Raw genomic sequence first — 27,457 nt, 5'->3', positions numbered from 1 at the left:
TTTACTGTTTCACCACTAATAATGTTTTCTGTAAGTTTTTGGTAATACTTTTTATCAGGTTAAGAAAGTTATCTTCTATTCCTATTTTGCGATCATTTTTATCAAGAATGGGTATTGGACTTATTAAATGTGCTTTTCTATACACTATTGCAACCAATTTCTAGGGATTTGTTAATATCTATTGATATAATTAAATGATTGTTCTTTAATAACTTGGTTTGGTAAATTACATTGACAGACTTTTTCTAATGTTAAACCATTTTTGCATTTCTGGGTTAAACCTAAATTGCATGTGTATTATCTCCTAAATAATAATATGCCAGTATATGTAACACTTATGTAATAGCACTGTAATTGGAGTGCTTTGCATATATCAGATCATTTAATCTTTATAAGAGCCTTGTGATTTAGATATTATTATTATTATGATTATTATTATTCTCATTTTATAAATGGTGAGACCAAGCACAGAGAGGTCAAATACACTTGCTCAAGTTCATAGAGCTAGAAATTGGTGGAGCTGGAATTTTAACACAAGGAGTCTATCCAGAGTTCATGCTTATCTATGTCACTGGAGTTGATTTGCCAATGTCTTTTTTTGTTGTTGGATTTTTTGTTTTCATCAATATGATTGGCTTGTAATTCTTTTCTATTCTGGTGTTTTTGTGATATCAAGGTTATACTGGTCTCATAGAATGAGTTGGGTAGCACTGCCTCTTTTTCTCTTTGTAAAAGTTTGTATAAGAGGAATGTTTATTCCTTGAAACCCTGGAGGAATCACTTGTGAAACCATCTGAGTTTGGAAATTCTCTCTCACTGAGGGGATAGGGAAAGTTTGTTGACTATTGATTTAGGTACTTTAATTATTATAGGGCTATTTAGGCATTCTATTTCTTTGTGAAACAGTTTTGATAAATTGTATTTTTGTAGGAATTCGTTCATTTCAGAAGCTAACAAATTTATTGGCATAAAATTTTTCATTATATTTTCATTAGCTTTTTTGATTTCTTCCAGATTTGTAGTTATAACCTTTTTCCTTTCTTAATATTATTTCTTTTTGCATTTATTATTCTCTCCTTGTTTGATCTCACCAGATGTTTGCCTGTTTTATTTTCTCAAAGAACCATCTTTTGCCTTTGTTGATGTTCATTATCCCAACATTTCTGTTTTTTAGTTTATGTCCTGATTTTTATTATCTTCTCATATTGGCAGAAGCATTAATGTGTTCTATCTCTTTTTATGTGGGATTTCATTGAATTTAAACCATTTTTTAAGTTTCAATGTAAGTATTTCAAGCTATAAATCTCCCCTTAAGTAAACCTTTTACTGCATCCTCAAGTTTTAATATATCTACTAAACATTTTTGTTGTTTTTTGTTATTTTCACTTTGTTTTTAGTTCTAAATATTTTAACATTCTTTATGACTTTTCTCCTTGACCAGTGAGTTATTATGGAATTTAGCCTTTTTACCTTTGATTTCTATTTTAATGGTGATGATTTTAAAGAACTTGATCTTTAATATCTGTTCTTTGAAATCTGCTGAGACTTGTTTCATGGCCTAGACAGACTGTTAACATTTTTTATTTTTTACTTACTTTTATTATTATTTTTTTAAGATTTCATTTTTAAGTAATCTCTATACCCAGCTTGGGACTTGAACTTACAACCCTGAGATCAGGAGTCACACACTCTACCAACTGAACCAGCCAGGCGCCAACAATTTTTAAATGTTCACTATGTGCTTGAGAAGAATAGGGTGCAATATTGGGTGCAAGCTTCTACACATGAAGCTTGATTATCTTCTCTATATTCACTGTTTTTTAACTGCTTGGTCTATCTATTAATGATTGTCAAATCGAAACTTCTCATTATGGTCGTGTGTTTACCAATTTTTCTATGATGTTCTTGGCTATTATTTCTCAAAATAATTTATTTTGAGTCTGTCTTGTGGAATGCATAAAAGTTTAGAATAGCATTTCTTTCTAGTGTTGAATTTTATCATTGTGTAGGACATTCTCTATCCTTAATAATAATGCTTTTTCTATTAACGTCTAGATATTGTTTTTTTAATTTGGTACAACAAATTTGGCCCTTTTATATTTATTTTGACTACTAATGTGTTTAGACATGTTTCTACCAAGTTACTTTCTGCTTTATGTTTGTCATGATGCTTTTTCTGTGCCTATCTTTGTTTCCTTTCTTGCCTTTTTAAAATTGTGGTAAAATACATATAATATAAAATCTTTCCTAACCATTTTTAAAATGTACAGTTCAATAGTGTAAAGTACATTCACATTGTTGTGCAATGAATCTCCAGCATTTTTTCATCTTGCAAAATTTTTTCTTGAATTTTAATTGAAGTGGGTTTTTTTTTTCTTCCCACTTTACTCACTACTTGTTTTAACAGTTTCTAGTAGCTGCTCTTGAATTTTATCATGCATATTTAACAAAGTCTAAATTTAATATCTGAAACCATACCTCCCAAACCTTTAACTCTGTTATGTCTTCCCAACATTGGTGTTGTTTTTTACTAATGTTTTACTTATATCCTTTTTGTTTACTGTCCAGATGAGACATTTTTATAATGCAGTCTCATTCACTTGTTTGTTTACATTCACATTTATGTTTACCAGTTTCCTAGTCCTCCATTTCTCTGTCATTATACTTTGCTTTTAAAATTATTTTTCTTTTTCCTGAAGTAAATCTTCAGAGGTTCCTATTTAGTGGAGATCTGATTGTGATAAGCTCTGTCAGTTTTTGTTTATATGAATCTAATTATTTAGCCTCCTACTTGAAAAGGAATTTTTCTGGGTGTACAATTTTAATTACTTTCTTATCTCATTAGAAACATTTCCCCCTGTTTCTATTGTTACTTCTTAGTCTATCCTTTTTTGTTTTTGTTTTTGAGGGTGGAAAATAGGTGATTTGTCTTTTTTCACTGATTTCTTTTAAGGACATTTATTTTTATTTGGTGCTACACAATTTTATTTTTTAAAAGTTTCTGGATTTGAGCTTTAACTTTTTTTTCTTGATTCATGAATGTGGAGCTTACTGCATTGATGAATTCAGGTCTTTAATTTTAACACTTATATTTTTACATTTCTAAATGTTCTACACAGTTGTTTTATAAATCTGCCTGGTCATTTTTAATAGTCTTTTGTCATTTTCCCATTAAATTGATTTCTTTTTACTTCCTCACATGTTTCATACGAATTTTATGTTAATATTTTATAATTCTAATGTCCAAATACCATTGGAGTTTGTTTTTATTGTTTCTGTTCTTTCCTTATGGTTGTTTGTTCTTTGGGTGTTTGGGAATCTATGGTTGTGAGTTCATATTACTGTGCTCATAAAAATCCTACATTTCATTGAGGCTCTTTACTCAAAAATGATTTGCATTTCCTTTTGCCAGAAGGCAGACTCGAGTGCTTTAACTCCCTCTAAGTTTCTCACTTTGATCCGGGAGTTTATTTAGCTTTCTCTCCTTGCTTCTGGCCTAAGGCTTAGTCTCCACCAAGAGCATTCCTTGTTTTTTTATCACTTGTAATGATTCAGTATAATTTTTTAAAATCTCACAAATATCCATTCCATTTCACAAATCTTTATTTTTTTATTGTTATGTTAATCACCATACATTACATCATTACATCATTAGTTTTTTTTTTAAATATTACAAAATCTTTTAATTGGTATTAATATTACAACAGAGATGGACAATTCCATACTCCCCTGCTGCCTACTACAGATTGCATTTTATTATTTAAATGGTTTGAAGTGATAATTAAAATGTTTCTTTAATATGTTTTTTTAAATTTTTTTATTGTTATGTTAATCCCCATACATTACATCATTAGTTTTTGATGTGGTGTTCCATGATTCATTGTTTGCGAATAACACCCAGTGCTCCATTCAATACGTGCCCTCTGTAATACCCTTCACCAGGCTGACCCATCCCCCGCCCCCCTCCCCTCTAGAACCCTCAGTTTGTTTTTCAGAGTCCATCGTCTCTCATGGTTCTTCTCCCCCTCCGATTTCTCCCCCTTCATTCTTCCCCTCCTGCTACATTCTTCTTCTTCTTTTTTTCTTTCTTAACATATATTGCATTATTTGTTTCAGAGGTACAGATCTGAGATTCAACAGTCTTGCACAATTCACAGCGCTCACCGTAGCACATACCCTTTATTTGACCATCGTATCTGGTGTTCCTATACTCTTTATTTATTTGTAGAATCTAAGGTACTGGCAGATTAAATCAGCTGTTCATCACAGTTAGCATGTTAGCATCAGGAATCGAGAATAATAACAGAGCACCCTGCTATTCATATCTGTTCAGAAGTAGTTGATTTCTTTTAATTTTGTCCTCAGATGAATAATTTTGGCTCTTCTTGACTTCATGATAGCTACTTTGATGGCCAAAATTGGTCCCTAGGTTGCAGAATTGGTAACTTTATTCTTTTTACAAAACTGTAGGAACTAGTCCAGGCTAGTGAGCGATTAAAAAACCAGTCCAAAGAGCTGAAAGACGCACACTGTCAGAGGAAACTGGCCATGCAGGAATTCATGGAGATCAATGAGCGGCTAACAGAATTGCACACCCAAAAACAGAAACTTGCTCGCCATGTCCGAGATAAGGAAGAAGAGGTGGACCTGGTGATGCAAAAAGTTGAAAGCTTAAGGCAAGAACTGCGCAGAACAGAGAGAGCCAAAAAAGAGGTTAGTAGTCAGGCAGATTTTCTAGTGCCCATGGGGTAGTGATTAAAGCTGCTTTTTCAGATTAGTGGAATAATGTATATCTCATTCTTTAATTGTTGAAAACCTTTTTTTTTTTTTTTAGTTTGGTTATTTTATTAAATACGAATTTCAACATTTGAGTTATTTTCTTGTTATAAGGTAAATTCCCATGGGGAAAAGCATTTTATTGGAAAAACAATTATAACCATGACATCTGCTCTTTTAATTTTATTTTAAAGCTGGAAGTTCATACAGAAGCTGTGGCTGCTGAAGCATCTAAAGACAGGAAACTGCGTGAACAGAGCGAGCACTATTCTAAGCAACTGGAAAATGAATTGGAGGGACTAAAGGTAGCGTCTGATTTCACATTTGTGAAGTTGAATTAATTTTCTTCTCTTTAGGCTTAACAGGAGTGTTAATTTATGTACTCTCTTTGATGTGGAGTAAAAACTAGCTATCCTTCAAACCTAGTATTCTTAATTCTCATTCCTACTAGTAGAAAGCTGATGTAGACTTCCTCATCATTCTGGAAGGAAAGGGAAGGTTGTGTTTAGTGCGGAGAAGAAATCTATTGGAAAAGAGTTCAAAATATTTAGGAAGGACTGCACACCTGGACAAGATTGGGGGGCATGGTTAGATAACCAGACCCTCTATTTTATAAATGACATAGGAGAGGCTCAAGGATAGCTCTGCAGATACTTCTGTTAGGTGGGATGAGATGATAATGGGCATGGGCCAACACATCTGAGCAGAAGTGCTTAGCAAGGGAAATCCTGTGTCAGCTTTAGAGTTGGACTGCTTGGTTTTACCTCCTAGCCTCATCAGTTACTAGCCATGTAATGCTGGACAAAACATTTAACCTCCACTTTAATTTTCCTATCTGTAAAACCCTATCTTACTGGTTTTATGTAGGGAGTATATGCATATATATGTAAAGCGCTCAATAACTCTTAGCTTTGATAATAATGTATATGTCAAAGTGAGAGAATTGGGATTAAATTGACATCCTATTTCTACAACACTAAATTAAAATCTGAATATGATGCCTGCCTTTTCTTCACTCTGACCTTAGCAAAACCGTCTCCTCTGTGCTGTCCACCAGCCTTCACCTACACCTTCTACTTGCATAACCATGCACAGTCTAGTCTTACTTATCTGGCAAATATAAGAATCAAGTTGAATGTCATCTCAGGGAGTCTGTGCTACTATAGAATTCTGTTAATAACTTTAGCATAGCTTTTATTGTATTTATCCACAAAATGTCTCCCTGCCTAAACTGTGACCAAACCTATTGAAAACATGCAGATATGGTATTAACCTGGCTCAGGGCCAGATTTTAATACTTGTTTAATAAATGTGTTAAATCAATGAATGAATGTAGAATTGGTCAGAACTTTTTCTCTGACTATTGAATATTAGTGGTTGCAAATGAGTTTTCTCTACTATATATATAAACTCTAGATTTTATTTCTTATTTTAGGGATTGATTTATTTGTTTTTAATTTTTTGCTTTATCATGATTGCACAGTCTTGGTCAGCTTTCCCAAGTAGAGGTGTTTCTCCTATGTACTTACGCTTCTGGAACAGGATTTGTGTATGGAACTCATTACATTACTGTCTCAAATAATTTTCAGTCAGGGACTGTTTTGTTTCCAGCACTGTTTTTGGTGATTTGGGTAACAAACAATCATAAAGCACAGACTAGAAGGAATGTTAGAGATTATTTGCATTTGAGGAAATTGAGACCCAAAAGAGTTAAGGATTATGTAGTCATAAGTGATAAAGTATAGTTTAAATATGGATTATTATTAAATATGGATTTTCTAACTCAGTGCCACGTTCTAGCCACTAGTCTGCTTTTTTTTCCTGTAATAAACACTGCTGCTCTGAAAGCTTTGAATCACATGTATTTACTCACTAATCAAATGTGCATAATCACTTGTATCATTTATAAATTTGAGATAATAATAGAACTACCCAATGTTAATGCATTTAAAATGCTTTGCCCAGGGCCTGGCAGAAAGTAAAGGCTCAGCAAGTTGGCTGTGATTATTATCATACTATAATTTCTTGAGGATATTTTCTAAAACTGGAATATCTTGGTTTAATTTCTTGTAAACCTATTTTGAATTGGTTTTGAAACCTATTTTGACCATTCTAAAAGGCTGTAGGAACGAATAACAGTTAGAAAATTCAGTATCCCATTTCCAATAATGCATAGAACATATAGACAGAAGATCAGTAAGGATAAAAAGGTCTTGAACAACACTATAACCAACTAGACCTTCCACGCAACACAGCAGAACACACATTCTTCTCAAGGGCACATGGTATATTCTCCAGGATAGGCCAGATGTTAGGCTACAAAACTAGTCTCAAAAATATAAGAAGATTGAAGTCATACAAAATATCTTCTCCAGCCACAATGGAATGAAGCCAAAAGTCAGTAACATAAGGAAAACTGGAATGTTAAAAAATATGTGGAAATAAAACAAGATACCCTTAATCAGTGGATCAAGGAAGAAATCAAGGGGAATTAGAAAAATACCTACAGAGGAATCAAATGAAAACACCACACTGGATGCAGTGCTCAGAGATTTATAGCTGTAAATAACTATATTTAAAAAAGAAGAAAGGTCTCAAATCAGTTACATAATTTTATATCTTATGGAACTAGAAAAATAAGAGCAAAGGAAACTCAAGCTAGCAGAAGGAAGGAAGAAAGGAAGATTAGAGCAGAGTTAAATAAAATGAGAATAGAAAAATAATGAGAATGAAATGAAAAGTTGATTCTTTTGAAAGATAAACAAGATTGACAAACCTTTAGCTAAAAGCACACAAATTACTTAAAATGAATCAAGAAAAAAAATAGAAAATCTAACAGACATATAACAAAAAGATGTAATCAGTAATAAGAAGACTTCTGACAAAGAAAAGTCCAGGGCCAGATGCTTCCACTAGTGAATTAAACCAAACATTTAAAGAAGAATAACACCAATCCCTCTTAGACTTCTCCAAAGATGACAAGAGTAGGAAGTACTTCTCAACTCATCCTTTAAGGTCAGCATTACCCTGATACCAAAGCCATATTAAGAACATTACAAGAAAAGAAAATTACAGACCAGTATTTGTAATGAATGTAGATGTATAAATCCCCAGAAAAATGCTGGCAAACCAAGTCCAAAACCATATTTAAAAGATTATGCACCATGACAGTGGTTTATTTCAGGAATATAAGGGTGGTTCAATGTAAAAAAATAACATAATACATGACATTAATAGGACCTGGGAGGGGGGATGATTATCTTAATTGAAGCACATAAGTCATTTCACAAAATCCAACATCCTTTCAAGATGAGAACTCCCAGAAAACTAGGAATAGAAGGAAACATGTTCAACATGATAAAAGATATTTATGAAAAGTCCACAGTTAACATCCTACTCAATGTTGAACAAACAAAAACTTTCTTCCTAACATTAGGAATGAGACAAGGATGCCCATGTTTACCACTGCTATGCAATATTCTACTGGAGTATCTAGCCAGAGGAATTAGACAAGAAAAAGAAATAAAAGGCATCCAAACTGGAAAGGAAGAAGTAAAACTATCTCTGTTCACAGATGACATGACCCTTTATATAAAAATATTCAAAAGAATACTACCAGTTTCCAGTCCAGCATATAAGAAGCTTGGAAGCCACTATGTTTGAACAAGTAAAAAGCTGAATAAATAGAAAAACCAACAACTCTTCTTATACCTGTAGGAGAAGTGACATCACAGAATAAGCTGCTGCCCCTAAATTTGGAGAGACTAACAGGCAAATACAGAGACTCACAACTTAGCAGAAACCTTTGTAGGAATCAGTGCCAGTGTTTGGAAACCTGAACTACAACTGAGAAATCATTAGAGGCGCAGTGTAGACAGGTCTGAGATATAAAACCTCCAGTGGGGGTGCTTTTGTGAGTTTTGCCTCCTGGACCTCTACCAGGTTCTCACAATGAATATCAAAGCAAAATCCCTTGTGCTAACAATAGGGGAAACCATTTTGAAATATGCCAGAGTATCCTGTTCCTCTTAACAAGGTCTGCCCTCAGGAGAAACTCTTCAACCAGAACCGAACTTGCTCAAGTTTTATCCGAGCCCAGTGGACTTGAGAGAAGGAAGACACCCAATCCCAACCTGCTGTAGTCATCCTGTCCAAACTAAGGGGGAGAGAATAGCTGACAAGGTTGTCTGACTTTTATAGTCCAGAGGCACCAGCTCAATAAAACAGTGATATCTAATCCTAGGACTATAGAACACTTCTCCTTTCCCCACAACTTACTGCCACATTACTAAAAGCCTATTTACAGCTGTTCCTTTTACCCAGGACATCATGTGCCGCCTATCAACAAAAAAATTATAAGATATACTGAAAGACAAAACACAGTTGGAAGGGACAAAGCAAGCATCAGAACCAGACTCAGATATGGCAGAGATGTTGAAATTATGAGATTGGGAGTTTAAAACTATGATTAATTGATGTGCTGAGGACTTTAATGGGAAAGTAGAGAACATGGAAGAATTAAATGAACAATGTAAAGAGAGGTGGAAATTCTAAGAAAGAACCAAAAAGGAAAAGCTGAGAAAAGAATTTCTGAGCTTGAGGATATCTAAGTAGAAACTGACAAAACTGAAAGGCAAAAAGGAAAAAGATTGAAAAAACAAAACAAAACAAAACAAAACAGAAGAGAATATCCAAATACTGTGGAGCAACTATAAAAGTTATAACATAGGTCTAATGGGAATACCAGAATGAGAAGAAAGAAAGGGACAGAAGAAATATTTGAAACAATAATGACTGAGAATTTTCCCCAAATTAGTATCAGACACCAAATCACAGATCCAGGAAGGTCAGAGAATACCAAGTAGGATAAATGCGGAAAGAACTACACCTAGAGATACCATTTTCAAATTATAGAAAGTCAAAAATAAACAAAAATCCTGAAAGCCAAAGCAAAAAAAAAATAGAGGATATAAGACAAGGATTGCACATGACTTCTTAGAAACTCATGCAAACAAGAAGAGAGTAGAGGTGAAATATTTAAAGTGTTGAGAGAAAAGGAGTAGAAGACAAAAATAGGAATAAAGAACAAGGGCAATAAATAGGAAAACAGTAGCAAATATGGTAGATACTAATCCAAAAATATCAGTAGTCATTTAGAATATCAGTGGTCTAAGTACATCAGTTGTAAAACAGATTGTGTCAGATTGGATCAAAAAATATCCAACTGTATGTTGTCTATAAGAAGCCCACTTTATTGTTTTTTTAAAGATTTTCTTTATTCATTTGAGAGAGAGAGAGAACGACACAGAGAGCACAAGCAGGGAGGGGAGAGGCAGAGGGAGGGGAGAGGCAGGCTCCCCACTGAGCTGGGAGCCCTATGTGGGGCTCTATCCCAGGTCCTGGAGATCATGACCTGAGCTGAAGGCAGACGCTTAACCATCTGAGCCACCCAAGCACCCAAGAAACCCACTTTAAATATAGAGGCAGATATAGATTAAAAGTAAATGGATGAAGAAAGATATATCATGCTAACACCAATGAAAAGAAAGTGGGAGTAGCTATATTAATTTCAGAGTGGAATTCAGAGTAAGGAAAGTTTTTTAGGAATAAAAAAGGCATCACATAATGATAAAGGAATCAGTTCTTCAAGAAGACGTAGCAAAACTTAACACGTAGACATGTAAATGTGTGAGTGCAAAAACTGATAGCTCTGCAAGGAAAAACAGATGAATCTATTATAGGTGGAAACTTCGGCACCCCTATTTCAGAAATGAACGAATACAGGAGGCATAAAATCAGTAAGGACATAGATGAGGTCAATAGCATCATCAGTCACATGGATATAAGGCAAATCTACAGACTGCTTCATATAACAGCAGAATATGCATTCTTCTCAAGCTCACATGGAACATCCACCAAAATAGACCACACATTCTGGTCTGTAAAACAAACCTTAACAAATCCTTAAGAAATTTAAGAGATTAGGAGTCATTCAACGGCTGCTCTCAGACCAAAGTGGAATTAAACTAGATGTCAACACCAGAAATATAGCTGGAAAAATTCCAAAATATTTCTAAATAACTTCTAAATAACACATGAGTTAAAGAAAATGTCTTGAGAAATTTTTAAATATTTTGAACTAAATAGAAATGAAAACAAGTTTAACTTACTAAAATTTGTGGGATATAGTGAAAGCAGTGTATAGCATTGAATGCATATATAAGAAAGAAAAAGATCTAAAATTAATCATCTTTCACTTTAGATACTAGAAAGAGAAGAGCAAATTAAATCTGAAGTAAACAGAAGAAAACAAATAATAAAAATTAGAGCCAAAACTGATTAAATTGAAAACAGGAAACAAATAGGAAAAAAATCAATGAAATCAAAGCTTATTCTTTGAAAAGATAGTAAAATTGGTTAAGTCTTTTCTCAGGCTAATTAAGAAAAAAGAGATCCCTTTCATCTATTTTTGATAGTAATTATATCAACAAGCCTCCCAGCATTAAACTGTTCTAACCTTTGGGAATCAGTTGCTCATACAATAATCGAATTCCAATACAGCAATGGGTTAGGATTGTTAACATTTTATTAACAAGTTTTGTTGTTAAATTTATACTGAGATGAGTCTATGATTTTATTATTTGTATGCTCTTTTGGTTGGGTTTTGTTTCAGGGTTATGTTAACTTTATATAAAGGGAAGCTTTCCCTTTTCTTTGTACTCATGGAAATAAACTTTGAAATCTGAAAGAATTCTTCTATAACACATTCTTTGTTATACTGTAGCTTTATTAATGCTTTATTTTTCATTCATTTTGAGACAATTTGGTTCACTTTCATTTTTCCAGTAAAAATGCCTTTCAAACAGATTTTCAAATTTATAAGCATAGGGGTGAGTACTTTATATAAATTTAATAACTTCCCTGGATGCTTGAAAAGAAGGGGATTACCTATCAATAATAGTTTATATTATTTCATACACTTGCATTTCTCTTGACACTATAGTTTCTTGTTAAAGTTTTCTTCTCTTTTCTGTAATAAATCTTTTTGCAAAGAATATAGTGGCTCTGTTTTGCATGCTGTGCTTTCTGCTATATTTTTTAAACTTTTATTATAAAATAAAATACAGATAAAACCAAAAATAAAAAAGAGAGAAGACACTACTAGTATTAGAAATCAAAAAGGGGACATCCCTACACATCCTATGTACATCAAAAGGTTAATAAAGGAATACTGTGAATAACTTTGTGCACACAAATTTGATAACCTAGATGAAATGGAGCAGTTCCTTGAAAGACACAAGCTGCCAAAGCTGACACAGAAGAAATAAATAATCTGAAAGGGATTCTGTCTATTAAAGAAATTGGATCAATAATTAATAACCTTCCAGAAAAGTACCAGGCCCAGATATGTTCACTGGTGAATTCTACAAAACATGAGGAAGAAGTCATACTAATTTTCTACAATCTCTTTGAGAAGACAGAAGCAGAGGGAATATTTACTAAGTCATTCTATGACACCAGCATTACACTACTAAAACTAGACAAAGACATTACATGAAAAAAGAGCCACAGACCAACATGCCTTATAGACACAGATGAAAAAATCCTCAACAAAATATTAATAAATTGAATCCAACAATATGTAATAAGAATTACACACCATGCCCTAGTGGGATTTTTATCCCATGTATGCAAGACTGGCTCAAAATTAAAAAAAAAATCAGTGAATAAAATGTATCACATCAATAGACTAAAAAATAAAAATCACATGATCATCTCAATACATGCAAAAAAACCATCTGACAGCATCCAACATCTATTCAAGATAAAAACTGTCAATAAATTCTAAACCTGATAAAGAATATCTAACAGAAAATGAGCTAACATTATACGTGTGAGAAACTGGACACTTTCCCACTAGGATCAAGAGCATGGTGAAGATGTACCTTTCACCACTACCTTTCAACATTATATTGGATGTCCTAGCTAATGTAGTAAGACAAGAAGACAAAATAAGAGGTATACAGATTCTGAAAGAAGATGTAAAACTGTCTGTTCAGGGATGACATGATCGTCTATATAGAGAATCAAAAAAAGTTGACAAAACAACTGGAACCAATAAGCCATTATAGGAAGATTGCAGGATACAAGGTTAATACACAGCCAGTCACTTTCCTGTATAACGGTCATGAACAAGTGGAATTTGACATTTAAAACTCAATACTATTAATATTAGTACCCATAAAAATGAAATACTTAGGTATAAATATAATAAAATATGCACAAGAGCTATATGGGGAAAACTATAAAACTCTGATAAAAGAAATCAAAGAAGAACTAAATAAATGGAGATATTCCATGTTCATGGATAAGAAGATTCAATATCATCAAGATTCAGTTCTTCCCATCTTAATCTGTAGATTTAATGCGTTCCCAGTCAAAATCCTAGCAAGTCCTTTTGTGGATGTCATCAAGCTAAACCTAACGTTTATATGGAGAGACAAAAGACCTAGAATAGCCAATACCATAGTGAAGGAAAAGAACACAATTGGAAGACTGACACTACCTGACTTCAAGATTTACCATAAACCTGCAGTAATCAAGACCATGTGGTACTGGCAAATGAATATACAGATAAGTCATTTTTAACAAAGGAACAAAGGCAATATAATGAAGTAAAGATTGTCTTTTCAACAAATGGTGCTGAACAACTAGACAGCCACATTACTGAATGAATGAATGAATGAATGAATGAATAGAACTGTAATTACATCCTTTACAAAAATTAATTCCAAATGGATCAGAGGCCTAAATGTAAAATATGAAACTATAACACTCCTAGGGGATAACATAGAAGAACTAGATCACCTAGGACAGTGACTTCTTACATACAGCACCAAAGGCACAATTCATGAAATAAAGAATTGATACGTTAGACTTCATTGAAATTAAGCATTTCTGCTCTGCAAAAGACACTAAGAAGAAAATGAAAAGATGAGGCACAGACTGCGAAAAACTACAGATTTATCCAATAACTTTTAAAACTCAGTAATTAGAAAACAAACGACCCCAGGGTTGCAAGACCAACACGCAGTAAGTAGTTGTGTTCCTATATGCCAGCAATGAACAATCCACAGAGGAAATTGTGAAAGCAATTCCAGTTACAATAGTAGCTAAAAGAATAGAGTACCGTGGAATAAATTTAACCAAGAAGGTTAAAGACTTGTGTACTGAAAATTAGAGAACACTGCTGAAAGATATTAAAGGAGGCATAAATAAATGGAAAGACATCCCACATGTATGGTTAGGATAACTTAATTTTTTTTCTTTTTTTTTTTTTAATTTTTTTATTCTTATGTTAATCACCATGCATTACATCATTAGTTTTTGATGTAGTGTTCCATGATACTTTGTTTGCGTATAACACCCAGTGCTCCATGCAATACGTGCCCTCCTTAATACCCATCACCGGGCTAACCCATTCCCTCACCCCCCTACCCTCTAAAACCCTCAGTTTTTTTCTCGGAGTCCATAGTCTCTCATGGTTCATGTCACCCTCCGATTTCCCCCCCTTCATTTTTCCCTTCCTTCTCCTAAGGTCCTCTATGCTATTCCTTATGTTCCACAAGTAAGTGAAACCATATGATAATTGACTTTCTCTGCTTGACTTATTTCACTTAGCATAATCTCCTCCAGTCCCATCCATGTTGATGCAAAAGTTGGGTATTCATCGTTTCTGATGGCTGAGTAACATCTTTTTTATCCATTTGTCTGTTGAAGGGCATGTCGGCTCTTTCCACAGTTTGGCTATTGTGGACATTGCTGCTATGAACATTGGGGTGCATATGGCCCTTCTTTTCACTACATCTGTGTCTTTGGGGTAAATACCCAGTAGTGCCTATTTTTAATTTTTTGAGGAACCTCCACACTGTTTTCCAAAGTGGCTGTACCAACTTACATCCCCACCAACAGTGTAAGAGTGTTCCCCTTTCTCCACAATCTCTCCAGCATTTGTTGTTTCTTGCCTTAGGATGACTTAATATTGTTTAAATGTCCGTGTTACCCAAAGTCATGTACAAGTTCATCACAATTCCTAGTAAAATTCCAACAGCCCTTTTTGCAGAAATGGAAAATATAATCCTGAAATTCATATGGAATTGCAAGTGGCCCCAAGCAGCCAAACTGTTGTGAAAAAGGAAAACAGAATTGGAGGACTCAAACTTCCCAGTTTCAAAAGTTACTACAAAGTTACAGAAACAGAAGGAGTGTGGTACTGGCATAAGAATAGAAACACAAGCCACTGGAATAAAATTCAGAGTCAAGAAGTGAACTCTTGCATCTGTGGCCAAGTGATTTTTTATGTCGTCCTAAATCTGTTCAGTGAGGAGAGAACAGTTCCTTCAATTTATGTGCCGGGACAACTGTATTTCTACATGCAAACAAATTTGGACCCCTACTTCATACCATATAAAACAATTTATTCAAAATGGATCAACCTACATATAAGAGCTATAACTATAGAACTCTTAGAAGAAAACCTTGGGGTAAGTATTCATGACCATGGCATGGATTCTTAACTATGACACTGAAAGCAGAAGCAAAAAAAATTTTTTTATAAATTGGACTTCATCAAAATAAAAAGTTGTGTGCATTGCATCAAAGGACATTTTTAAGGAAATGGAAGAAATTATTTGCAAATCAAGTATCTGGTAAGACTTTGATAACCAGAATATATAAACAAGTCCTTCAGTTGAACAACAAAAGGACAAACTACCCAATCAAAAAATGGGGAAATAACTTGAATAGACATTTCTCCAAAGAGGATATTTTAATAGTCCATAAGCCCACAAAAAGATGTTCAACATCATTAGTCATTAGGGAAATGAAGTTAAGATACCACTCCATACCTACTAGGATAGCTAAAATGGGGCGGGAGGGGAGGGTTTGAAAGGAACAAAACAAGTGTTTGCAAGAATGTGGAAACAGTTTGGTGGTTCCTCAAAAAGGTAAACATAGAGTTACCACATGACCCAGCAATTCAACTCCTAGGTATGTACCCTGAAGAATTGTAAGCAAGGACTCAAACAGATACTTGTACACCAGTGTTTTTTGAAGCATTATTACAATTATCAAAAGGTAGAAATAGCTCAAGTGTCCATCAACAGATGAAGAAGCAAAATATAGTTTTTACATGCAATGGAATATAATTCAACCGTCAAAGGGGGTGACTCTCTGATACATGGCCCAACATGGATGAATCTTGAAAACTTTATGCTAAGTGAAAGATACCAGACAAAAAAGAACAAATATTGTACGATTCTACTTGCCTGAAGTATCTAGAATAGGCAAATTTATTGAGATAAAAAGTAGAATCAGGGTTACCAGGGGCCAGGTAGAGTGGGTAATGGGGAGTTATTCTTGAATGGTTAGAGAATTTCTCTTTGGGATAATGAAAAAGTTTTGGAAATACATAGTGGTCATAGTTGCACAACATTCTGAAAGTAATTAATAGCTGAATTCTACACTTAAAATGAATTCTCTTAAAATGGTTAAAATGGCAAAACTTTATGGTATATGTATTTTACTACTTAAAATTAACCATAAACCATTGAATTATACACTTTAAATGGGTGAATAATACGGTATGTGAATAGTATCTCAATAAGGCTGTTGAAAAAAAAAATACTTCTCAGTTCTTGTGATCATGTACTACAAGAGCTTTTTACCGTGTTGTATTAGTTTGCTGGGGCTGCTACAAATTACCACAAACTGGGTGGCCTAAGAAACCGGAATTTATAGTCTCAATCATTGCAACTAGATGTCTGAAATTAAAGTGTTGGTGGGGTTGGCTTCTGATGGTTTGCATTCCTTGGCTTATGTATCACCTGGATCTCTGCCTTCTTCCTGTGTGCAAGACCGTGAGTCCAAATTTCTTCTTTTTATAAGGACACAGTTCTATTGGGCCCACCCTATGACCTCATTTTAAGTCAATTAGCTCTGTAAAGACCCTACTTTTATTTTCTTTTTTTCCAGTGTTACTGAGATAAAATTGACGAATAAAAATTGTATATATTTAAGGTATAAAATGTGATGTCTACATATATGTGTACATTGTGAAATACGTACCACAACAAGCTAATTAACATACCCTCATACCCTCACTTAGTTATCTTTTTTTTTTTTTTTTTGGCTGAGAACAATTAAGATCCACCCTCTTAGAAATTTCAAGTACATAATACAGTATTGTTAGCTTTAGTCACCCTGCTTTACCTTATATCTCCAGAACTTACTCATCCTACCTGTGTGAAATTTTTGTACCCTTTCACCAACATTCTCCCATTTCCTCCACTCCCCCCTTGGCAACTACCATTTTACCCTCTGCTCCTCAGAGTTTGACTTTTTTAGATTCCACATTTAAGTCAGATCATGCAGTATTTGAGACCATATTTTAAAATACACATTCTGAGGTACTGGTGGTTAATGCTTTAACATGAATTTTGGAGGGACATAATTCACCCTTAACACCTGTATTTTTCACTTGAAAGTGTGAGACAAGCATTTACGTTCATTACGTAACTATCACATAATTTTATTATTTTTTTAAAGATTTTTTTATTTATTTGACAGAGAGGGACACAGCGAGAGAGGGAACACAAGCAGGGGGAGGGAGAAGCAGGCTTCCCGCCGAGCAGGGAGCCCGATGTGGGGCTCGATCCCAGGACCCTGGGATCATGACCTGAGCCAAAGGCAGACGCTTAAGGACTGAGCCACCCAGGCGTCCCACTATCACATAATTTTAATGATATTAGAAGGATATCCACTTAATCCAGTTCTCTACTATTGAATATTTATGTTTCACTTTTGCAACAGTGTCATTACAGTGAACACTTTTGTGCATTGCCTTTTTGATATTATTTCTTAGAACAGATACCTAGAAATGAAATTGTCAGATCACTTTAAGGCACTAGATGCGGGCCACAAATTGTTGCAAGTATAAGAGGCATTTCTTGCCTTATTAGTAGATTGTTTATTAATTATATTTTTTCTTTGTGAATTATTCCTTTAAGTTATTTGCCTTTTTAATTTTAGAGTCTGAATATTTCTCTTACAATTCATATAAACTCTTCAATAGCGAAAATGATACTTTTTCTTCCATTTTTCTACAACTATTTATTCATTTATCTTTTGACTTTTAATTTTGGTCTTGTTTCCTTTTCAAATCACAGGAGGTTTGTTCTTATTTTCCTTGGTGTTTCTTTTATTGCTTCAAAGCTTAGCTTGTCCTTTTCTCAGAGTTTGTTAAGTATGTAATTCTGCCTTTTCCTGGGTGTTTCTATTGGGTTTAAAAATATTTAATTCTAGGGGCGCCTGGGTGGCTCAGTCGTTAAGCGTCTGCCTTCAGCTCAGGTCATGATCTCAGAGTCTTGGGATCGAGCCCCACATCGGGCTCCCTGCTCGGCTGGAAGCCTGCTTCTCCCTCTCCCACTCCCCCTGCTTGTGTTCCCTCTCTCGCTGTGTCTCTCTGTCAAAAAAAAAAAAGAAAAAAAAATTTAATTCTAGTCACATATACTTCTGTATACTTCTAAATATATTTTTTTCATGGTTTATATCCTTTATTTTCCAAGAAAATTAATTATCATGACTCAGTATTCATTAGCTAAAGCAATGTCTAACAATGGATGAACAAAGATGATTTATTTTTCTGAATGTACAAAATTCTGTCTCTTGAAAAAATTTCAACCACATAACCTCCCTTTTGACAATGTTGTGAAATTGTCCTGTGATTTCTTTCAGATATTTATAAACTACACCATAGGAGATAAGTTATTTTTTTAATAATACAGTATAATGAACATCTTGTTCATGCAACTGTCCATGTACTTACTTAGCTCTCCCTACCAAAGCCTATCAGTGCTTACTTAGAATTGTGCTTGGTTTAACAAACATCATATATACAATCTAACAACCCCTAAATAGTTATCAGTTTATTAAACTATTGAGAAGTGTGGGGAAAAAACTTCTAAATATATTTAAATCTAAGTTACCTGGAATTTGTTTTGCTAGATGGGATGTTGTGAGAATCATTTTGTTCTTTTGTTGCTAAATTGGTGGTTCCAATTAGTTAATTACTGCCTTCCTTGGTGATTAAAGACATCTCATATATTGAATAAAATTATTTTGGGATAGAGCTCTATTACACTGAGATTTTATTAAAGATTTGTATAGTATGTTTTAATATCTGAAAAGAACATTCTTCTCTCTTCCTCTTTACTCCTTTTTGCCGTCAGGATTTTCTTTGGCATTTTTACAAGTGTATTTTACAAGGAACACCTGTGTGCCATCTCCTATATTTAATTGTTTTTTATATTTACAAGGAATATAACTTGAGAAATATTAAATAGCTATACATTTAATCTTTCAAGTAGCAGGTATTTTTCTATATTGTTTCAAGTCTTCTTTTATGTCTTTTATAAAGACTTGTCCTTTCTTCATATAATTCAGACAAGTTACTATTGTTATTCCTCACGTGCATGTATTAGTTTCTGATAATTTTTCTTTGATTATTTTTGCTATTAACAATGAAATTTTTTACTGTGTTTTATTATTGCTCATTCCACTCCCCAGGAATATTGTTGATTTGTGTTTATCTTACCTGCAGTTGCTTTACGCAACTTTATCAGGTGTAACATTTTTAGTGGATTTATTTACATTTCGTGGGCAAACAATTCTATGGAAATTATAATGGTTTTATCACTTTTCTTTCTAATATTCATTTCTTATAATTATTGCACATGTTACTTGCTCAGACAGAATATCTAAAAACTAATACTAAGAAATAATGGCAGACACCCTTTTTGTGATTATTCCTTAATCTCTTGTATGTATTTCTGGTGCTTCACCAATAGGTATTTTTTTGTCTGATAGCTGGAAAATGGGTAAAGGAGAATCATTTTACTGTTTTTTGTTTTGTTTTATTGTGGGATTCGGAGTAGTATTTGGAATGGGTATTGGATTTTCTCAAATACTTTTGGACATGGATACCTAGTGAGATTATCATATGGATTTATTTTAATTTAATACATTAAAGTAATGCCATCTTTGCACATTTATTAACAAGTTTACTAGTATTAAATTACCTTCAGTAGCTGCAGTAAGATCTATTCTTTGGGGTAGAGTGTTCTTTTTTACATATGGTTTGATTTTATCAACATTTTGACTTTTTTTACATCCTTATCAACAAGTGACTTGAGTCTATGACTTGTTCTGATGGTATCTTTGTTAGGTTTTGATATCAGGGTAACTTTTGCTTGAAACGTCAGTGCATGCTGCTGCTATCCCAACAGCCAAACTATACAAACCAGAACAGCAAACTAAGATTGTTTTTTAGGTGATGAAAAAAGTGAAAGAGCCATATAGGTAAATGGTCAGGACTACTGATGTCGATTTAGGCCTCATTTTTGTGGAGTTGCATGGAGCCAGAGTCGGACTGGCTGTGGCTCTTCCCGGTTCGGCCGAGCATTGCGAGACAGGCTGCCCCCAAAATGCTGGATGGTCCGAGTCTTGCGTGCAGTAGGTGCTCCATCAGTAGTGCTTTAGTAAATGGTTAAATAGTACAGTGGATAGCCCAGAGACAGTTCTCCAGCCCAATTGATGTCTCTGGGTTCTTTTTTTTTTTTTTTTTTTTAAGTATGTACCTCAAATGTGAAGAAGTGAGCATAGTTTTCTTTCAGCTTTAAATCAACTTCTGTTAACAGTTTTTCAGCCCTTATTACTGTTGTCAAAAAAGGACACAGTGTCCTCCAGAGCATGATTCATTATATCACTAAACATAAACCCAGGTTCTTTGGGTTTTAAAAATTTGTCCTTGACCCCCTGGGAAAATAGCATATAGCAAAGTAATGGAAAAGTTCCAAAGCTCAGGAGGTCTTACAGGCATAATCTCTATATGTTTCTATTCACCCTTTAGCCACAGTCTGGAAGAAGCTTTGGACTTTGTGTTTTCCTTGCACCTTATTACTGAGAATATATTTCATCCAAATTTCTAAGAAGTTGGCTTTCAACTAAATTTCTTGTGTCTAATGCCCTACCTAAATGTCAAGAAACCTATCATTTTTTTCTAGTGGATGTGAAAATGTTTGATTAGACCTTTGTCTTTCTCCCTAGACCATTGGAGAAGCCCCCTCTCTTTCCTTTTTGTACATTCTAGCTCTGTCATTCCCTAGCCCCATTTAATCTTCTAAAGACACAAGCATACTTATAATCCTCTATTGGTTCCACATCAGAAATAGGTTGCAGTTAGATTTTTCTCTCACTCCATACACCAACAATAATTGTGTTTACATTAGAAATTTAAATATAAACAAATAATTATATAACTATGAGCAGAAATTACAGATAAATATATAATCTTAGTGTAAAGAAGGCTATAAAACACAACACAATAAGAGAATACATACTGAGAAAAGTATTTGCAACATGTGGCCGACAAAAGGTGAATAGCCTTAATAAAGAAATATTGTTTATGTGGTAATATACAAAAATAATATTCAGCTATATGAACAGTTCTTTATGTTATAGAAAGAAGTTATTATTTGATATTTTATTATTCTTATAGATGAACCAATTTTTTGTTATTACTTCTGTAGCAAAAACAAATTAGTTACTCGCCAGGACTCTGCAGCATAGAACATCAGCAAGAGATAACCAAACTAAAGACTGATTTAGAAAAGAAAAGTATCTTTTATGAAGAAGAATTGTCTAAAAGAGAAGGAATACATGCAAATGAAATTAAAAATCTGAAGAAAGAACTTCATGATTCAGAAGGCCAGCAACTTGCTCTCAACAAGGAAATTATGATTTTGAAAGACAAATTGGAAAAAAACAGGAGAGAGAGGTAAGAATCAAGTTATTTACTCTTTAATAAATATTTCCTGAATGCCTATTATGTGTCAGGGGCTGGAGATACATGGGCAGTCCACATATCCCAGTTCTACGGAGCCCAAAGTCAAGATCAGTAAATAGGAAATTATACTACAGCATGACAGGCAAGCACACAGGATAGTATAAGTGCAGACAAAATGCAGGAGCTCCCATAGACGAGGCACAAAGGATAACTTCGGTATGTCTGGGTTTTTTGGACAAAATTATGTCTAATTTAAGACCAAAGAGATAAATTATCTAACTGTGGAAGAGTGTCCAGATAGACGTAGCAGAATGTGCTAGGATGGAGAGGAAAAGAGGGGAGCATGGCACATTCAGAGACTACGCTGTCCTGATGGTGAAGCCATAGAAGGCCAGGTGAGAGGGTGAGAAGTGGGTCTGCAGAGGGAAGTAGAGGCAAGATCATGAAGGAGGGCAAGGAGTTTGGGCGTCATCCTGAGGCCGTTGAAGGCAGGTGACAGGGTGGTACTCGTGGTTTTGAAAGATCACTCTTGTTTCTGTGTGGAGCGGGACTGAGGGGGGCAGATGGCAGGTAGGAACCTGGCTGTGGGAAATGAGCAGGACTGTAGGTGCTGACCTCGAAGGTGGAGGGAAACATGTGGGCTCGGAAGGTCCCAGAGACCCAGAACCTGGGTGCCATAATGGCCAGATGTGAGAAATTGCTGCTGGGACCTGGGACCTTATTTTTAGGCAGCTGAATGTATGCTATTGTCATTCTCAACTTATTTTGGAAGCCAAAATTTATTTAGTTTGGTCCATTCATTCAACAGAATTTTTTTAGGACCTGTGGTGGGTAAAGCACTGTTATGGGCCCTGGGAACGTAGCAGTGGATAGACAAAAAAAATCTCTGTCCTTATGGAGCTTTCCTTTAGTTAGGTGAAAGACTACAAACAAAATAAGTAAAATATAGAATATATTAGGTAATGATAAATGCCAAGAACAAAAAATACGGCACAAGACAGGGCCATGAAGCATTGAGGGGGCAATTAAATTGTCTGTATAGACTGGTCTGGGGAAATTATGCTGAGAAGGTAATTGAAGTAAGGGCTAAAGAAAGTAGGGAGACATCTCTACAGATGTAGGAGAAGAGTACACGGAGTACAGTCTGTTAAAAAAATAACAAGAAGGCAAAACTAGGGAGACAGTATAAAGATCAGTGCTTGCCGGGGCTTGGGGGAGGGTGGAGGTGTCTAGGAGGATGTCCAGGGCAGTGCAGCTACTCTGTGTGATGCTGTAATGGTGGGTGCATGTCATTGAACATGTGTCCAAACCCTGACGTAAGCCGTGGAGTTTGAGTGATGCTAATGTGTCCACTGCAAGTTCACTGACAAAACACATGCTCCACCCTGGTGGGGGTGGTGTTGTGGGGAGGCTGTACCTGTGTTTGGGGGGCAGGGGGTATGTGGGAAATCTCTGCTTTGAACCTAAAACTTTTCTAAAAAATAAAGTCTATTAAATATAATAATAAGGAGGCCAATATGGCCAAGGTAGACTTAAGGGGAAAGTATAGTAGGAGATAAGTATGAGAGGGACCCGGGCCAGATCGCACAAGGCTTTGTGACAGGTGACTTCTGGTTATTTGCTCTGAATAAAACCATTGCAGGGATGTACTGCGGGATTTTGAGTGGAAAATTGACAAATACTGGGTTGTGTTTTAACAGGGTTACTCTGACTACTGGGTTAAAAACAGTCTGACTTAGATAAGAGAAAAGCATGGAAATGATTTAGAAGGCTATCATAGTAGTCCAGGCCCAAGAGGATGGTGGGTTGGCCTATGGTAGAGGCAGAAGTGGTGGAAAGACATGTTGGAATTCTGATACTCCTTAAAAGTAAAGACACTGGTCTCTGCTGGTGGACTAGATACTGAGGGAGAAAGGAAGAAGAAGAAGAAGAATCAAGGATGATACTGAGGTTTCAGGCCTTAGCAGTTAGGAGATTGTAGTTACCATTTAGAGAGGAACAGTGCGAAGGAAGCACGTTTGGGATAGGAGTATTACTGGGAGCTCATTTTAAACATGTTTGAGATGCCCACTAGACACCCACATGGAGATGTCAAGTAGGTCATTGGGTAGATCAGCCTGGATTTTAGGGCTAGAGATAAAATCCTGGGAGTAGTTTATCACTCACATGGTATTTAAAACAGTGAGACTCTGTGAGATCACTTAGTGATTGGTAGAGATAGAAAAGAGGTTCAGCACTGAGCCCTGGGGTGCTCCAGTCTTTAGGACTTTGGAAATGAGGAAGAAACAGCCAAGAATGATAGGAAGAAGACCGGCTGATTTGGTGTCCTGGAAACCACGTGATGAAGCATATCAAATCTGTCTACATGTTAACGTGAGATGAGGTCTGAATCAAGTAAGATGAGGTCCAAACAATGACAGTTGAATTTAACAATATGAGGCTTATTGGTAACTTTGGTAAGAACAATCAGTGGAACAGGAGGGGCAAAAACCCGACAGTGGGATCCAAGACTTAAAGGAGAGCAGTTGGAAAACAGAATAGTGGTGGGAATCTCTTAAAAGCAAACAGTGCAAGGAAGCAGTAGCTGGAGGAGAAATTTATCTCAAAAGAAGTTATTTTTGCCTTTTGTTTCTGTTTTTAGATGGGAGAAATAACACCATGGTTGTAATCTGATAAGAATTATCCAACAGGTGGAGAAAAGTGCAGAAACCATGTAACTTGAACAGGTGTATGAGTGGAGGGTTTGGCCTGAGCTGTGCTTCTCACCTAGAGAAAGAGAAGAGAAAGTAGAGTGTATGAGGAAGGTAAATAGGGTGGTAAGGAACTTGTTTATTTGTGGAGCTCTCCTGAGTTGGGCATGTTGAATTTGAGGTGCTTGGCGAGACATCTTTGTGGAGATACCAAATCAGCAGTTGAAGCAAGCCCAGAAAAGCTTCAGATTAAATTCAGAGTTCATCAGCGTAACAGGTAATTGGATTCAGGTGGTGCGGTGGATGAGCCAGCTCAGGGGAAGTGTGCAGAGAGAGAGGTCGAGCTCTGGAACGGAATACCCAGGAGCATTGGTATTTTGGGGAAGGACAGAAAGAAGGGAGTCCACAGGGCAGAGATGGAGACTGGAAATCGGAGAGCATGGTGTCACTGAAGCCAAGAGAAGGTAGCATTTCAAGAGGGAGGAAATGGACGACGCTGTCAAAGGTGGCGGGTAGATTGGGTGTGGTAACAGGACTATGGCCGGTTGTGAGAGAACAGGTTTTTGAGGTGGTGGCGCAGCAGAAGCCAGATTTTGTGTGGTGAGGAACAGATAGGTGATGAGGAAGTGGATACAGCACACCCTGTCAAGGTTTCCAGATGGTTCCCAGTGAACAGGAAGGCAGGGAATTGGCAAATGAAGCATGACATAGGGTTCAGGGAAGAGTGTGTTCATTTTGTTTTCATATGGAAGAGACTTCAGCTTTGTTTAGTGCTAGTAGGAAAAAACAAGAAGAGTTTTACATAGAAATTTTACTCAGTTTATTTGTGTACATATTTTTTCGAAAGGCTTCTTTGTAATTTTTCAAGTTTTTGTCATTGTTTGTTATTTGGAGTTGCTTCTGAATCAAGATTATTTTTTAAATTTTATTTAAATTCACATTACTTAACATATAGTGTATCATTAGTTTCAGGGGTAGAGTTCAGTGATTCATCAGTTGTATATAACACCCAGTGCTCATTATATCACGTGCCCTCCTTCATGTCCATCACCTACTTACCCCGCCCCCCCACCTCCCCTCCACAACCCTCAGTCTGTTTCCTATAGTTAAGAGTCTCTTGTGGTTTGTCTCCCTCTCTCTTTTCATCTTACTTTATTTTTTCTTTCATTCCCCTATGATCCTCTGTTTTGTTTTTTAAATTCCACATATGAATTAAATCATATGGTATTTGTCTTTGACTGACTTATTAGCATAATACATTCCAGCTCCATCCACATCGTTGCAAATGGCAAGATTTCATTTCTTTTTGATGGGTGAGTAACATTCCAGTGTGTGTGTGCGTGTGTGTGTGTGCGTGTGTGTGTGTGTGTATACACATCTTCTTTATCCACTCATCCATCAGTGGACATCTGGGCTCTTTCCATATCTTGGCCATTGTGGACATTGTTGCTATAAACATTGGGGTGCAAACATAACTAAATTTTGACTATTGATAATTTAAAAAAAAAAAAATTTTTTTTTTAAGATTTTATTTATTTGACACAGAGAGAGGCAGAAAGCAAGCACAAACGGGGAATGGCAGGCGGGGGAGAAGCAGGCTCCTGGCTGAGCAAGGAGCCTGACTGGCTCAGTCAGTTAAGCAGCTGCCTTCTGCTCGGGTGGTGATCCCAGGGTTCTGGGATAATTTTTTTAAAGTGGCATGTTTGCCTGCACACAGGATGGTTTATTTTCGCAGAATTTATAATTTAAAATATAATTTCATTTATATTCACTAATATAGTGATGTAAGAAGTTTTTAAGATTAGGGGCGCCTGGGTGGCTCAGTCGTTAAGCGTCTGCCTTCGGCTCAGGTCATGATCCCAGGGTCCTGGGATTGAGCCCCCCATCGGGCTCCCTGCTCGGCGGGAGGCCTGCTTCTCCCTCTCCCACTCCCACTCCCCCTGCTTGTGTTCCCTCTCTCACTGTCTCTCTCTCTCTGTCAAATAAATAAATAAAATCTTTAAAAAAAAAAAAGACGTTTCTAAGATTACATTTTTAAAATCAGCCATTATTCAGGTTCTTTGTTGACTTGGAATCAATCATATGAAATTACTCAGAACAGATCCACATTGAATTTCATTTACTGCTAAGATATAAATCTCTTTAAATTTTTTTTTATTGAATATAAGGTGACATACAGTGTTACCTTAGTTTCAGGTGTACAACATGGTGATTCTCTACAGGTTATGCTGTGCTCACCAGTGTAGCTACCATCTGTGACTGTATGACACCATTACAGTATCATTGACTAGATTCTCTAGGCTGTGCCTTTTATTTCTATATCTTATTCATTCCATAACTGGAAGCCTGCACCTCCTGCTCTGCTTCACCCATTTTTCCCATCCTCCACTCCCCTTCCCTTCTGGCAACCATCAGTTCTCTGTATTTATGGGTCTGTTTCTGCTTTTTGTTTGTTCATTTGTTTTTTAGATTCTACATGTGAGTGAAATCATATGGTATTTGTCCTTCTAGGTCTGGCTTCTTTCACTTGGCTTAATACCCTTTAGGCCCATCCATGTTACCACAAATGGCAACATCTCATCCCTTTTTATGGCTGTGTAATAGTCCATTGTGTATGTATTATCCATTTGCCTATTGATGGACACTTAGCTTGCGTCCATTATCTTTGCTTTGTAAATAATGCTGCAGTAAACATAAGGGTGCATATATCTTTTCAAATTAGTGTTTTCATTTTCCTCAGGTAAATACCCAATAGTGGAATAACTGGATCATTTCTATTTTTAATTTTTTGAGGCACCTTTGTACTGTTTTCCACCATGACTGCACTGGTTTGTGTTCCCACCAACAGTGCATGTGGGTTCCTTTTTTTCCACATCTTTGCCATCACTTATTTCTTGTCTTTTTTATGTTAGCCATTCTGGCAAGTGTGAGGTGATACCTTATTGTGGTTTTGACTTGTATTTCCCTGATGATCAATGATGTTGAGCAACTTTTCATGTGTCTGTTGGCCGTCTGTATGTCGTCTTTAGAAAAATGTCTATTCAGGTCTTCTTCCCATTTTTTAATTGGATTACTTGGGTTTTTTTTG

General features: G+C 35.6%; 1 protein-coding gene across 23 annotated transcripts in view; it reads left to right on the top strand.

Moving 5' to 3' along the window:
- Nucleotides 1-27,457, top strand: part of CDC42BPA (CDC42 binding protein kinase alpha) — a 330,638-nt gene that overhangs the window by 203,439 nt on the left and 99,742 nt on the right. For 20 of the 23 annotated variants that reach the window (XR_004297614.1, XM_032389290.1, XM_032389293.1 and 17 more), the window contains exons 13-15: nt 4,471-4,713; nt 4,971-5,081; nt 21,423-21,670. Coding sequence is in view for 22 of the 23 variants with exons in the window: in XM_032389290.1 (XP_032245181.1) it covers nt 4,471-4,713; nt 4,971-5,081; nt 21,423-21,670 (602 nt within the window). In the remaining variant the exon portion in view is untranslated. The remainder of the gene's footprint in view (nt 1-4,470; nt 4,714-4,970; nt 5,082-21,422; nt 21,671-27,457) is intronic. The other 3 variants (XM_032389303.1, XM_032389298.1, XM_032389307.1) reach the window with 1 other exon arrangement.

This window comes from Phoca vitulina, unplaced genomic scaffold, assembly GCF_004348235.1.
Source record: "Phoca vitulina isolate PV1807 unplaced genomic scaffold, GSC_HSeal_1.0 scaffold54, whole genome shotgun sequence".
NCBI lineage: Eukaryota > Metazoa > Chordata > Mammalia > Carnivora > Phocidae > Phoca > Phoca vitulina.
The sequence above is the reverse complement of the archived record's forward strand: the minus strand, read 5'-3'. Positions and strand labels throughout refer to the sequence as shown.